This window comes from Bos indicus, chromosome 8 (genome assembly GCF_029378745.1).
Source record: "Bos indicus isolate NIAB-ARS_2022 breed Sahiwal x Tharparkar chromosome 8, NIAB-ARS_B.indTharparkar_mat_pri_1.0, whole genome shotgun sequence".
Taxonomy (NCBI): Eukaryota; Metazoa; Chordata; class Mammalia; order Artiodactyla; family Bovidae; genus Bos; species Bos indicus.
The window spans coordinates 70668137-70684246 of record NC_091767.1 but is presented as its reverse complement, the minus strand read 5'-3'; the positions used below and the strand labels follow the sequence as shown (position 1 = coordinate 70684246).

The 16110-nt window shown below is 46.2% G+C and overlaps 1 protein-coding gene across 5 annotated transcripts in view; it reads right to left on the bottom strand.

Annotated features, from left to right (window-relative positions):
- Positions 1-6384: 6384 nt before the first annotated feature.
- Positions 6385-16110, bottom strand: part of SLC25A37 (solute carrier family 25 member 37) — a 47589-nt gene continuing 37863 nt past the window's right edge. For 2 of the 5 annotated variants that reach the window (XM_019966359.2, XM_019966363.2), the window contains exons 2-4: positions 13327-13555; positions 11077-11133; positions 6385-9224 (exon numbers count right to left, since the gene is read on the bottom strand). In XM_019966359.2, the coding sequence (XP_019821918.2) occupies positions 8704-9224; positions 11077-11133; positions 13327-13555 (807 nt within the window). In that variant the 3' untranslated portion in view covers positions 6385-8703. Of the gene's footprint in view, positions 9225-11076; positions 11134-11893; positions 13255-13326; positions 13556-16110 lie in introns of those variants that run through there. The other 3 variants (XM_019966364.2, XM_019966365.2, XM_019966366.2) reach the window with 3 other exon arrangements.

Sequence of the window (16110 nt, the reverse complement as noted above, 5' to 3'; positions counted from 1 at the left end):
ACCCTTTGAGGTTATCACAGAGCGCCAGACTGGGCTTCCTGTGTTTAACAGCTTTATTCATAATTGCCAAAACTTGGAAGCAACCAAGTTGTCATTCAGTAGGTGAATGAATTAAAAAAAAAAAAAAACTGGAATAGACTTGTGAACACAGCAGAGGAAGGAGAATGCAGGACAAATTGGAGAGTAACATTGAAACGTATATATCACCATATATAGAACAGATAGCTAGTGGGAAGTTGCTGTATAATGTAGGGAGCTCAACCTGGTGAAAACCTAGAGGAGTGGGATGGGGTGGGGGGCTTATGGCTGATACCTAGGGCTGATTCATGTTGCTAAAGGGCAGAAACCAACACAACATTGTAAAGCAATTATCCTCAAATTAAACATAAATTTTAAAAAACTGGCACAATCAGACAATGGAATATTGTTCCATGCTAAAAATAAATGAGCTATCAAGCCATGAAAAGACATAGAGGAAAATTAAAATACATTGAAAGAAGCCACTCTGAAAAGATGATATACTGTATACTATGACATTCTGGAAAAGTCATTAACTATGGAGGAGCAAATTGATCAATGGTTGCAGGGGTTAGAGGGAAGTAGGGATGAACAGAAGAGCACACAGGATTTTTAGGGCAGTGAAACTGTAATAGTGGACATACGTCATTGCACGTTTCTTCAAACCCATAAAATGTACACACCACCAGGAAGGAACCCTATTTTTAGTTTTTCAAAGGAACCTCCATACTGTTCTCCATAGTGACTGTACCAATTCACATCCTCACCAACAGTGCAAGAGGGTTTCTACAGTGGAATATTACTCAGTCATAAAAAGGAATGAAATTGGGTCATTAGTAGAGAGGTGGATGGATCTAGAGTCTGTCATACAGAATGAAGTCAGAAAGAGAAAAACAGATATCATATATTAATGCATATATGTGGAATCTGGAATAATGGTACAGATGAATTTATTTGCAGGGCAGGAACAGAGAGGCAGACATAGAGAATGAACATGTGGACACAGGGGAAGAAGGGGAGGGTGGAACAAACTGGGAGAGTAGCATTGACATATATATGCTACCAGGTATAAAATAGATCGCTAGTGGGAAGCTGCTGTGCAGCAATGGGAGTGCTCTGTGCTCTGTGATCACCTAGAGGGGTGGGATGGGGGTGGCGGAGGGGATATCTGTATACAAATAACTGATTCACTTCCTTGTACAGCAGAAACTAACACAACGTGGTAGAGCAATTATGATCCAATAAAAAGAGTGAGCCCCATGTGTCAATGTAAGTTCATCAGTTGTAACAAACGTACAACTCCGGTAGGGATGTTGATCTTGGGGGGGACTGGCATATGTAGAGGGTCAGCAGGTATGAGAATTCTCTGTACCTCGATTCTACTGTGAGCCAAAAATTGTTCTAAAAATTAAAGTATGTAATTTTCAAAAGTTTAGACATAATAGACTCTACAATTAAAAAATGCCACAGGAAGACCTCACTGACTTCTTCCTGTAGTGATGTACAACGTGAAAACAAGGGTTTGCTGGTATCACGTTCCCGAAGCTGCAGGTTCTCAAGATGACCTATTTTCTTTCAGGCACCTGACCTGGAGTTCAACACAGACAACAGCCCTCACTCAGAATTTAGAATGACACAGGCAAATCATCCAATTACCACTGCATAGAGATGCAGCCATTAAAGATACAGTAAAAACATAAAGCCTCATGGAACTAAGAAATTAAATGTAAAATACCTGTCATAAAAAAAAATAAAGATACAGTAAAAACAAAGATGTGAAATACATTTACATCCATCATTTGCCTGTACTGAGTTCCTGATTTTTTATTTCATTTGTAGAGTAGTTTAGGAAGTGAGATGTGAGTCTCTGTAAAGCAAAATAATAATGAATGATTCATTCTGGCAGGTAGGCTAAAAGGCCTGCGAAGATTCTCCTTGTCATCTCACATAAAAAACATGTCATCTTACTTTAATTACAGACTTAAACACTGAATAGAGCCTGGATTAGAAGAACACAGGCTATCGAAGCTGGAGGAGCTATTACAGGTCATCTGACCCAACCCTTTCATGTTGCAGGTGAGAAAACTAGACCAGAGATTAAATGATATGTCCAAGGTCACTCAAGATTACCCAGCTAGTTAGTATCCATCAGGATGGCTCAGACAGTAAAGAAACTGCCTCCAATGTAGGAGACCCAGGTTCGATTCCTGGATTGGGAAGATCCCCTGGAGACGGAAATGGCAACCCACTCCAGTATTCTTGACTGGAGAATCCCATGGACAGAGGAGCCTGTTCGGCTACAGTCCATTGGGTTGCAAAGAGACGGACATGACTGAGTGACTAACACACACACAGGACAGTGTCCAGGTCTTTGAACTGCACTCATCTATGATTCAATGGTTAAAATGAACCAGAGCAAATAAATTACCTCATTCTACCAGCAATAAAAATTATTCTTGTATTAGTATTCAGTATGAGGTAATTACATGCTTTTCAAATTTGGCTTTCAGAAACTTGCTGATCATAAAGACGAAAGAATTACAGAGGTCAAGGTGGAACTACAAGATAGCATCAATAAACTAAGATTTTTGGCCTAGGTCAAATCAGCAAAAATAATCTCTTCAAAATAGGAAGCTGGATCAAGTGAAGCGTGAGAGTAAGCATCCAAGAACTTCTGTGAATGAGTGCTTTTGGCAACCCTCACTCACTGGAACACCATGAGGCTTAGAACCCCATGTTCCAAGCTGTGTGAAGGGACTTTTTCTACCACAATGAATAACAGGTTCAGAGTTTGGCCCCGTATTTCCATCAAGAACATTCTTTGTTCCTGGCTGTTGTTCCCAGTACGATTGTCATCTCAGGACCATTAATCATGATCCTCTTTGTGTGTAATTTACTATCAAATGCTTGAGGGAAAACATGAGGAGTCATATAATTGGCCCTGAGCCCCTGGCCCCTGCCTAAAGACTGTGTGTGCATGCATGTGTGCTCAGCTATGTCTGACTCTTTGTGACCCCATAGACTGCAGCCCTCTAGGCTCCTCTGTCCAAGGGATTTTCCAGGCAAGAAAACTGGAACGGGTTGCCATTTCCTTCTCCAGGGTATCTGCCTGACTCGTGGATCAGACCTCCATCTCTTGCGTCTCCTACATTGGCAGGTGGATTCTTTAGCAGCTAAGGCACCAGTCTGACTATACACTTTCCTTATTTTTTGTTGTGTTCAGTCGCTCAGTTGTGTCTGACTCTTTGCAACCCTATGGACTGCAGCACACCAGGCTTTCCTGTCCTTGACTATCTCGTGGAGTTTGTTCAAATTCACGTCCATGAGTTGGTGATGCCATCCAACCATCTCTGTCGTCCCCTTTTCGTCCCACCCTCAATCTTTCCTAGCATCAGGGTCTTTTCCAGTGAGTCAGCTCTTAGCATCTGGGTGGCCAAAGTTTTACAGCTTCAGCTTCAACATCAGTCCTTCCAATGAAGATAGGGTTGATTTCCTTTAGGATTGACTGGTTTGATCTTGCAGTTCAAGGGACTCTCGAGTCTTCTCTAGCACCACAGTTCGAAAGCATCAATTCTTCTTTGCTTAGCCTTCTTTATGGTCCAACTGTCACATCCGTACATGACTACTGGAAAAACCACAGCTTTAACTAGATGGCCCTTTGACAGCAAAATGATGTCTCTGGTTTTATTTTGCTGTTTAGGTTTTTCCTAGCTATCTACATTAAACCATGGATAAGACCACTGGAGATGCTAGAAAATCAGGAAGAACCAAAAGAAGCTGCTACCACTTGAGTGTCAACAGCCTCCAGACTGGTGATGTTCTTTTAGTCCTAGACCCAAGGCAGTTGAAGTTTGGACATTGCTTTGAATTCCAGGTAATTTCAGTTGTCATGGACTCTCGTTATTGAAAGTAGTTACTATAAAGCAACATCCATTAAAACCTTGTGAAGTCCAGCCCTACAGGAAAAAATGGCATATGGGTATCCATAATTACTTTTATTAAAATGTATACATTATTTTATTCCAAACTTTATACAGATTCAATCAGGCAAAGGGAGAGGATTTGTTGTCCTATTTCACTCACCTGATTGCATGAAGTTCAAAACTTGAATGTTGAGATATACATCTGTCACCTGTCAACCAATGCTAGAAGCATCCTTCAAAAGAATATTCTCAACATTCAGCAGAAGCCAGAATCTTCCCTCTCTCTCTCTCTCTCTCTCTCTCTCTCTCACACACACACACACACACAAATGATGAGAACAAAGGCTCCCAAAACCTTTTGGCTAAGATCAAGTGTAGTATGGGGGTTTCCCAGGTGACTCTGTGGTAAAGAATCTGCCTGCAATGCAAGAGACTCAGGTTCAATCCTTGGGTCAGGAAGATCCCCTGGAGAAGGAAATGGCAACCCACTCCAGTATTTTTGCCTGAGGAAATCCCATGGACAGAGGAGCCTGGTGGGCTACAGCCCATGGTGTCACAAAGAGTCGGACATGACTGAGTGAGCACTTCTCTTAAAGACAGCCACCAAGGGTCAGGGTGACAATGACAAAGAACTGAGCGTTCACAATCCATCGCCCTGAGCTTCATGGGCGTTCTGCTTTGCAGTACGAGCTTTCAGCAGTGAGTCCTTGACAACAGAAATTCACAAGAACTTTAAGGCAAGGCCCAAGCTTCAACTGCCTTGGGATGGAGACCCCAAAATCTCCACTATGATCTCGAATTTATAATTTTTATTCTCACATAGGAGTTTCAGAGGACCGCAGTCATGGGCTGGACTGTCCTTCCTAAGGTGGCGCTTGTGTCCTATATCCTCTAGTAGTTCTTCTCGGATGGCCCACACGCTATGGAAAGTGAAAGATTATGGCTGCCACCAGTGAATAAAACCACGAGTAAAGAGCCTTTTAAAGAAGCCATGTCAACAGATAACCATGGAATTCTAAACCGTGGATGAGTCATCACATATCCACTCCTTCAGAAAAGGGGGCTCACATGTCCCCAAAATGTTACTTTTAGGAGGTAAGACTCGAGAAATGACTGGGCTTCCCTGGTGCCTCAGAGAGTAATGAATCTGTCTGCAGTGCAGGAGACCTGGGTTTGATCTTTGGGTCGGGAAGATCCTGGAGAAGGGAATGGCAACTCACTCTGGTATTCTTGCCTGGAGAATTCCATGGACAGTGGGCTCTAAGGTTCATGTGGTTGCAAAGACTTGGACATGACTGAGCAACTAACACTTTCACTAGAGAAATCACTAAGCTTGGAAGTATTCTCAAATTTTATTAATGTATTGGAAAGTCCAAGTTTTTAAACAATGTATCTGATCTGGGGTCCCTGGCGAAAATTCCTTCCTTCCCACTACAATACCTGGAGAGCTCAGGCGCTCTATAAATCATTTAACTCCCTTTATAAAAGTTTATTGAATTTGTTACAAGATTGCTTTTGCTTAACCTTTTGGTTTTTTGGCCATGAGACATGTGGGATCTTAGCTCACCAACCAGGGACCAAGCATGCACTCCCCACATTGGAAGGTGAACGAAGTCTTAACCATCAGGGAACCATCAGGGAAGTCCCCAGTCATTTAACTTCTTCATTGATATCCAGTGTGCTTCCAGATTTGACTTTCATGAACAAGCCTGGGATAGGCATTTTTGAGTACTTGTCCAATTATTGCCTTAGATGGCTATTGGAATATTGTCATGAACATTAGGATGGCACTCAGAGGGAAAGCAGCTGAACCTGGTGGAGGTGGGACTTAGAAAGGAATCAGAAGAAGCCCCAGGGGTAGCACAGTTGGTAAAGAATCTGCCTGCAATGCAGGAGACGAAAGAGACGCAGGATCAATCCCTGGGTTGGGAAGATCCCCTAGAGAAGGGCATGGCAATCCACTCCAGCATTATTGCCTGGAGAATCCCATGGACAGAGGAACCTGGTGGGCTACAGTACATAGGGTCGCAAAGAGTCAGACACGACTGAAGTGACTTAGCACACGCCCAAAGGGAAGAAGGAAGAGAGAGAGCCAGAGAAGATAGGCATGAATGTAGCAGGCAAGAGGGTTGGGCATCACAGGTACCATCAGCCTCTCAACCTCGTGGTCCCACAAAGATAGAAGAGCTGCCAGCAGAGCTGAGCAAAACCCAAGGATGCTCCCAGCCATTCCCTGGGCCTCTCACTTGACCATCCCTGGGCTGGCCAAGGCGGCCACCTGCTTCAGTTTTGATAAGTGGGCTGAAGGGTACTTTCCATCTAAGCCATAGAGCCTGGTCCTTAATGCATGAGACTGCAGGAGGCACAAATCCCATGAGTTAGGTTCCTTTTCTCCATCCACTTCCCTCTCATGTCTACATCCCTACCACAGAACCCACGACACTTCAAAGATCAAGGCTTTATTTTCCATAGCTCCAGTGTCACAACTGTAGCAGCACATCAGAAACATCCCCACACAGAATCACACATTTCTCCCCTTCTTCCAAGAGTTGGTGATGACTTGAGAGGCAGAAACCATGGTATTTACGATGGGCATTTAAGAAACGACACTGGCCCAGCACGGTAACATACGCCATGCATCTCGCAAGTTAAGCAGCAGCAGTACATTTGTATTCAACAGGCACACTCATCCTTAAGAAATAAGGAACATTCTGCAGCATGGTGGTGTATGAAGTGGACAAGGAGGGGAGGCTGAATAATTATTTCAGAATTCGACCTGGTCTTTCTTCCATTTGCCTAACGTTAACACTAACAGAGAGTATGTTTAGGGGTATGTTTAGAGAGACGTAAACACTTCCCCCAGCAGCTTGATCTCCGTGGGCATTTTGCATCCCTGAGTGGGACGGAAGCTTGTTGCAACAGACTTCCACTGGAGAGATGGGGGTGGGGGCTACCTCTGAGAGGGGACAGGTCAGCAGTCAAACCTCCCAGCCCAGGAGAAGACCCTGTTCATCGGGCACGTGTAGGAGCTGTCTGATGTGGGTCTCTGCTGTCCATAACCTGCAAACTATCCTGGGAGGCACAGTGTGCAAGGTCTCAAGATGCTGATGTCCCAGGACCATCTGAGTTCTTCCTGAGAATGAGAGCACACCCCAAGGAACCCGGGTCTGAGCCTGGTGACAATGCACAACATGGACCCTGCCAAGGTCAAGGTCAGGACCAGGCCGAGTCAGAATGAAAACACACACTTGCTTCCTACTCATTTTAAAAGAAAACTGCGAAGCCACTAGGTCTTGAAGAGAGGCCTGGGAAGGCATAGCTGAAGGAAACAGGCTTGCATTTGCTCCCAGGGATAATCTGGCTCAGATGTGCCATTTCAGAAAACAAGGCGGCATGTCCCCAGGTGGCATGTACCACACGAGGTTCAAGACGGTTCAAGAGGCATCCTGACTGTGCACGAGGGCCCAGGTCCTTTCAGCAGCTGCTAGGAGAACCTGGGCAGCGAGAGGCTTTTTAAGGGAGACATTCGTGATGGGCAGGGGAAACAGATAAATGTCGTAGATACACTGCCTGTGTTTCTTAAAATCCCTAAAACTGAACAGGGAAACACAGATCAGGACTGAGTCCAACACACACACAGACAAGAATACCTGAAGTGCCTGGGTTAAAATGTGGATGGAGAATGAAGTCCAAGGATCAAGGTAGGATTGATTCCATTTGCCTGCCCAACAAGCACTGGCATTTCAAGGGCTTCTAAGTGCTAGCTCTGTGAGGCGTACATTCACGTCACCCAAAGGGAAGGAAATGGTTTTAGTAAGACCGGCCACCCTAATTCCACTGGGGGCCACCGTGCTCCAGCATGAGCCATGCTTGCCGCCCAGTATGTGTGTGTGTGGCGGGGGATGAGCTCACAGCTAGAGGAAAAGCCCCAGGGTCAGATCTTTGGTCCTGGAATTTCCAGCAAAAGACAAAGGGAAAAGGCACATGACGGTGACTGATTGAATAAGGATTAAAAAAAAAAAGTAGCTAAAAGTATTATTTTTTTTCAACGTACCTTTTTCCCCTATGAAAAGAGAAATTCAAAATATAAACCTTATACTTATTATTTTACATTCAAGTGGAACTTTCATGGGGAGCTCAACACAATTTTAGGCCACATGGAGCAATGTACTACTTTGGTACCCTGTGACTTAACCTAATGGAAAAACTCAGCCCCTCTATTTTTTTTAAACAGCTTTATATTCTCAGCTGTAACACTTGCTTGTACACACACACAGGCACACACTCAAATTCAAAAACTTCTACATAGAAAAATAAAGGATAAACATTATCCATCTATTTTATACTGTGTACTGGGACTTTTATATACATAACTTCTTGTTTCCTGTTTAATGTTTTCAGTCACTGCACACGTTCTTCCCTCCTGTGTGATCTATGGATGATTCTAGGGGAGGAGATGCTACACTGAAGGAAAAGCTACATCGCTCTCGGGGTGGGGGAGGAAGAGAAATAGCAATTTCTCGCTCCCCTGCCGGTCTTGCCCTCATCTGCTATCACCTGGTATGTCCCAGCGGATGGCCATCGGGTAAGCAGCTGTCCTGTCCTCTCCTCCTTCTAAGAAGGGATCAGGGCACGCGGAAGGCCCCTCCTGCCAACCCTGTGCCCCAACAATCTTGGTGTGAGGGCAGGGGAGTGGGTGCAGGCAGGAAGAAAGCCTTTGCACAATCAAAGACGCCGGCGTCGCTTCCCACAGCCCGTTCCTTTAGTAGGGAGTTCGATTCTCCAGCTTGTGTTTGGTGAGGAAGTACTTGAAGAACTCATAGACAGACCAGGAGATAGCGGTGGATGGCATCTGGTAGATGACCCGGGCCTGCACACCTTTGAAGTACCCGGGCAGGCCGTTGAGCTGGTACACCGTCCGGAAGGCATTGGCCATGCCCGACAGCCGGCCGCTGATGTTGGCCAGGCTGAGGGCCATGTTCTCCTGAGTGTTGAGGAGGGTCTTACAGACGTCCAGGGGGGTGGTGGCGGCGGCGGCCAGGGCCCCGGCCAGCCCGCCTGAGATGATGTGGGACTGAGGGTTGTAGCCCCGGTAGGGGTTGATCTGCTCCTGCAGGAACTCGTAGGTGATGAAGTGGATGGACTGGAAGGGAATGTTCATGGTCAGCTGCGTGGTGTAACTCCGATAGAAGGCCCCTAAGCCCTCCGTCCCCCACACTGTCCGGATGCAGCTGAGGGCCGACCGGTGCGGCGAGTTGTACATCTGCATGCGTTGCTTCACGACTGTGGTCGGGCCGCACGGGGGTTGGGTTTGGCCCCACCCCGGGTCGGAGTGAGATGGGAAGCCAAGCCATAAAGAGAAACAAGCAAGTTTAGACATGGGCATGGACAGCTAGCACACACACCCAGCCCCAGCCCGAGAAACTGCCAGGGGGCCAGCTCCCGGCCATCCCGGTTTCAACACATGCCTCCGGGACCCAGTGCCAGGAGCCAGGATGTGGCTCTTTCTTGATGTTTCTCCTGCCTGACTCGGTTCAGGTGGCCCCCACACCAGGCAGCCACTTCAGATTCCCCGAGCTGATCCCCCAGGTCCTGGCTGCCTTGGGCATCTCACACGCCGGGGATTGCAATCCTGCTTCCTGGCTCCTTTGCCCTCCTCTGTCCCACTATGTCTACTGGACACGTGGCCTGTCTTTTATTCTCAGTGGTCTCCACCCCGCTGACAGCGTTTTTAGCTTCCGGGTCTCAGTGCTCTTGAAAGAGACACTCGAATGATGTTAGCCCAAGTTCGATGACAAACTCCAATGAGGACTCAGGCTTTGTTAATAAAAAGTAACTGGTGGTTCAAAGGACAAATACTGTGGTCCCTTAGGCTTAGAATTTTAATTGTCTCCAAGCACTGCAAGATAAACACATACAGTGTGCTTTAATTCTAAAGGAATAAAGATATAATGTCAAGGAGAAAAGGAGAGAGTTGAACTTCATTTTTTTTTTTTTAATCCCCTGAAAAAAGAGTTGAAATAAAACTCTTGCCCAGTTGACATGGGCTAACTAACTGGTCATTGACTCTGAATCACCTTAAACCCAAGGAAGCAGCAGCCTGCCTCCCCATCTGACCCCTTACATCCTGGAAGGTCAGAACACATTTCCTGTCTGATGGGGCATGGGAGGCAGCTGAGAGCAGATAAACTGTAACCTTAAAAGACAAAACCAAACTTACAATACTTAAGATGTTGCACTTTTTAACCTCTGATTCTCCCTTCTGGCAAGGGACTGTTTTCAGGTGAGGAAAGGAAGCAGGAGAGAGGCCAACATCTTACAGAGACACTAACCCAGCTGAAACTATGCTCGGCACCAGGTCCAAAAACCCCTTCCTACTCAGACCCGAGCTCACTAAGGATATGAGGCTATAGAAAAAGCCAACAGAACTCATCTGCACAGCTAAGAATTGTTTTATAATGCTCGCAAAATTCGAAGGGGAAAAAAAAAGGTAAAGTGAGAAGAGACAGCTACAATAAAGTGGCCAAATGTTAATTTATGAAGTAGAATGATGCATGCATGGCGGGGGGAGGGGCTCACCATACTCTTCTCCCTACATCTGCCTGTTGGAAATTTTCCGTAATAATTTCAAATGTCTTTTAACAAAGGAAATTGAACATAACCCCTAATGGATGACCTCTGACAAGTTTCTTCTAAATCTGTCTACGCTTGGTAACAGTGAACAAGGACCAGGAGGGTGTGTGTTTGTGTGTGTGCACGTGTGAGCACACACAGGTTTCAGAGTAGTACAACAGCATATAAAAAAACCACCAGGAGAACCTGTTAAGCAGGTCTACTGACTTAGTAGGTCTGGAGTGGGATCTGTGAATCAGCATTTTAACATGCTCCCAGGAGGCACAGATGCTACTGGTCCATGGATCCCACCCTGAGAAGCTCTGTTTAAGTGAACAGGAATCCCAGAGCTTAAATGCTCACATCCCTTCTCAAGGCCTTTGAGAACATGGTCAAGAATTCTCCTGCATCTTCCGACTGGGGCCAGGAGTCCCCTTGCCCAACTTGCTGCCCCGCCCCCCACTTCTGCTCCTGCCCCTCTGCACAGGCCCTGCTGCCTCTCCCTGGGACCATGAAACATTACCTTCTGCTGGATTCATGACTGCGTCGTGAAGCAGGGTGGCCATGCTCCCAGCTATCCCTGTAAAACAAACTCCAGAAAATTACCCTCTGGGACCGGGGCTTCTCAGGAAGTTCCTGGAACGTAAAGTCAGACAGAACCCTGGACCTGGCTTTCCAAGAAGCAAAACTCATTACCCGTCCACCCTGGTGAGCACCAACTCCTGAAATCCTAAAGCAATCATGGAAAATCCTGGATAAAAATGGGGAAGGTAACAGACACCGTTACACACATTTCAATTCGGCAGAAACCCTCATTTTCCCTAGGAAAAGGCTAGACCTGCCAACATGGGATGTTAACGGAAACCACACTTTGGTGGCTTTTTCTACCGCTGACATTTTAATTCTTTCTCATCCCTGGCCTTTGTCTATAGATTAACTCACTCTGCCCTTAAATTGGGGCAATCGAAGGAGATATCATGTATACAAGCAGAGGGGCTTCCCAGGTGGCTCAGTGGTAAAGAATCCACCTGCAATGCAGGAGACGCCAGTTCGATCCCTGGGTTGGGAATATCCCCTAGAGGAGGAAATAGCAACCCACTCCAGTATTCTTGCCTGGAGAATCCCATGGAAAGAGGAGACTGGTAAGCTACAGTCCATAGGGCCCCAGAGTGGGACATGATTTACCAATTAAACAACAATAACATACACACAGGAGGGGGAAAAAAGAGACAGTTTTAAGAAAATTACTTAGTGAAATCCAAGTTTGTGTTTTTTTTTTTTTTTTTTTAAGCAAATGGCCAAGGGGAAAAGGCTCAGAAGACCTGCCGATGGCAGATTACCCGGGTTAGTTTGCAAAGCGATGACATGTCTCAGGGACGGCCATGTCTCATGTCTCAGGGACAACCAAGCCCAGGTCTCCTCTGGCCTGGCTTCAAAAGCCAGATTCCGGCCTGGAATTTTGCTTTTGACTCTGGGTTTCCTCTCTCTGTAGGTCACACTGCCCAATAATCAAGACAACCGCTGGAAAGTGGGAGAAATGAAGGACACAGGCTAAAGCTTCAGAAATGCTTATGTAACCCCCTCCCTCCTCCACACACACGTAGGATCATCTGCAGAAAGATCAGAATGCAACCAGAGCACACCACAGTGAAGTGGTAACTGCGCTAGGCAGACCTTGACATAAACATAAACTCGCCTCCAAGGGGTCCAGGCGCCAAGGAGCTAAAGAGGCAGTTTTAGCAAAAGCGGGGCCCTGAGACCATGAACTTGGAGATACCAAGACTGGAGATCTTGGTGACCGTTTGGACAAATGGGGAAGTAGGGGCCAATTTTTAAAAAGCAAAATAAATGTCTGCCAACCAGCCAGATGGAGTCATTTTTACCAACGTTTGCTGATGGGAAGGATGTTTTGGAGAAGGTACTAAAAAAAAGTTGCTCTGCCAGTTACATCTACCTCTCCGCTGCTGAAAAATAAATTTGTTAAAGACTCCTGGTGCCACCAGCCAGAGTTGCACTCCAGACCTAAACAGAAACCAACCAGAACCAAACCCACAGGAGCCGAACCCAGTAAGCCAAGCCTACGTAACAGTTGCCTGTGGCCAACTCACTCCCCCTTCCACCCCACCGCCCGCCTGGCTCCCTCAGAACAAAAGAAAACTATTTCAGCCCTTGCTTGCAGAGAGATGCAACAAACGGAAGAGACTGGGGGTGAAATTCCCAGATCCCTCGAAGTTTAGGAGGGAAAGGTCCTTTGCGCAGGAGCAAATCCTTCGTCAGCCATAAAACTTCTTGACCTTGTAAAGCTTAGTTAGATCTTGATGCTGTAGAGACCTGTTGGGTCAGTTTTTAAATAGTCTCAAAGAAGCTGTCCACATAACTTTTTTTTTGGGAATCCAGCATTCAAAAGTTTTGTTCCTATTCAGGGTGTTTTTTTTTCCCCTAGATCTGATCATTAATTGCTTTTGAATGTTAAAAAAAAAAAAGCAAAAAGGCAAAACCCACTCAACAATGAAACACCTCTGTCACTGATTCTCCCCAGGCTTCAGAAAGCGAAGGAGGGGAAAGAAAAAAAAAAGCGCGCGTGCGTGTGTGTGTGTCTGTGTGGGTGTGTGCGCGTATGTCTGAGTGTGTGTGCACACACATAAGTCCTTGGTTCGTAAGCAAGCGTGGCGGAGATGAGGCGTCAGGCAGCTGGGTCACAGGGAGGAGAACCCTGGGGAAGGGTCTGTTGAAGGAGAGACCTTTCTAACTCCAGACAAACGCTTGCAAATACCGTTGGCTAGGTGGCTGTTCCCCTGGTGGTGGAAAACGGCATTTAAAGTCCTTTTCATGTTTTCGTAGCAGGCAAAGTACATGGCGTGGGCTGGCCCCGCGCCCATCATCATCACGTTGAGGCCTCGCAAGGGTCTCCAGAAGCCTTCAGTCCGTATGATTTTCTTGAGGGCTCCGTAGACACTTGTGTAATGGGCTTTGGGATCTGGATTCAGACTCTGCATTCGTGTCTGGGGGAGGGCGACAAAAGGAGAGAGAGGGATTAATGAAGCTGGTCAACAGGGAAAGGAAGATCTAGGGAGAAAGGGAGAGAAAAATAAGTCGTTTTTTTATAGTTTCACAGGGTTTCTGAGTGAAGATAACTTTTATTCTTCTCCTTCCTGGAGTAATCTTCTATCCCTACACACACATACACATGCACTCACACACACCCACATACACACACTCACATGGATTTCATTATACCCAACAAAGCGAATAAACGATGAGGGGCAGGATTTAGAGTAGAAAGACGTGCCCAGACACTGGCAAGCTGTGTGAGTGCGTGCATGCCAAGTTACTTCAGTTGTGTCCAACTCTTTGTGACCTCATGGACTATAGCCCACCAGGCTCCTCTGTCCACAGGATTCTCCAGGCAAGAATACTAGAGTGGGTTGCCACGCCCTCCTCCAGGCAAGCTGTGTGACTTCTGATGAATCCCTTAACCTCTCTGGGCCTTGGGAGCCTCAACGAAAAAAATCAAGGTTGCTGCAAGCATCAAATGAAACAATGGGTCTGAAAACTCTTAAGAAATTCAGCGCTGTTAGTCACTTGGTCATGTCCAACTCTTTGCAACTCCATGGACTGTAGCCCACCAGGCTCCTCTGTCCATGGGATTTCCCAGATAAGAATACTGGAGTGGGTAGTCATTTCCTTCTCCAGGGGATCTTCCTGGAGAGATTCAGGGATTGAACCCTGGTCCCCTGCATTGTGGGCAGATGCTTTACCATCTGAGCCACCAGGGAAGGTGGCGATAAACTCAGAGACCTAGTCAAATAGAAGTATTATTATTATCCAAGGGTTCCCACTTGGTTCTCAAGACTTCTGTGTCCTCACTTATCTGAGTCCTCTGTGCTGTTAAAGTTCCTGCTCAGCCTCTACCATAAATCTCCATGGAATCCTCCATCCCTCGCCCCCTCATCTCCTCTAAATACTTTTTACATTTCATCACTACAAGTTAGCACTGAAATATATGGTCATGTTCTTAACACATTAAAGACCGGGGGATTTTTGCAAAAACTAATGCCTGTGGAGTTAATACATGTTTTAACATCAACTCCTCCCTGAGTCCCCAGCTGGCCTGTCCCACTGATTTTGTACTTGCCAGTCTCCACAATCATGTGAACCAACTCTCTCTCACATCACACTGGTCAATAATGTGTTAATTTTTTCCTAAGTATAGTCTTGCCTCCTGGAGGCAGAGACCAGCCTTCCCCATTTCTGTCATCCCCATCATACCCCCCAGGCACTTGAGTAGGTGTGATGGTTAATCTTATATGTCAACAACCTGACAAGGTCATAGTACTCAGGCTGGCTCCAACTACAGTCAAACATGCTGCTGTGAAGCAACATTTTATAGATGAGATTAACATCACCTTAATAGATGAGATTAGTATCACTTTATAGATGAGATTAACATTTGAAGTCAGTAGACTCTGAATACGGAGAAGGCACTGGTGACCCACTCCAGTGTTCCTGCCTGGAGAATCCCATGGACGGAGGAGCCTGGTAGGCTGCAGTCCATGGGATGGCTAAGAGTCAGACACGACTGAGCAACTTCACTTTCACTTCTCACTTTCATGCACTGGAGAAGGAAATGGCAACCCACTCCAGTGTTCCTGTCTGGAGAATCCCAGGGACAGGGAAGCCTGGTGGACTGCCGTCTATGGGGTCGCACAGAGTCAGACACGACTGACGTGACTTAGCAGTAGCAGACTCTGAATAAAGCAGATTACCTGCCACTGCATGGGTGGGCCTCGCTCAATCAGGTGAAGGCCTGAAGAGGGTAAAATGACCAAACCCTGATGTCCCCCAGGAAGAAAGAATTTTGCTTCTAATCTTTGGTTATAACATCAACACATCCCTGAGTCCCCAGCTGGCCTGTTCCACTGATTTTGTACTTGCCAGTCTCCACAATCATGTGAACCAACTCTCTCTCACACACACATGCATGCACACACACACACACACACACACACACATATAACCCATTGGCTCTGTTTCTCTGAAGAGCCCTGACCAGTACAGCAGGTAAGAAATATTTATGGACAAAGATCACCGGCTCAGTCCTGCAAAAGCAGCATTCTCTCCCCTGCTCCTCTCCCCCAAACACATGCACAGTCTAGACTAGAGCATCTCCAAACTTTGGTAGGAATACCCTTCAACCTCCAGACAAAATCATACAGAAACTAATCTATAAAACAGAAGAGCCTCTGACTGTAAATTAGACAAAATGCTTTGCACCCTCCTCTCACTCCCCAAGCCGAAATCCAACCCCCGCCACCCCACCCCAGGAACCCCGGGGCTCAGAGGAACAATGTGAAAACCAAACTGGTGGTCATTTTCAGACAGGACTTTGCCAGCTAGTAAAACCACAAAGAAAATGGGCACACCACAGGCAAATTTTCATTTTGCCAAGAAAGGACATAAACATAATAGCAATAGAAGCTACAGGCACCACTGCCCTGTTTTATAATCATTTCCTAAAAGAGAGAACTCTTTTTATTCTGGCTATGCTGCATGGCCT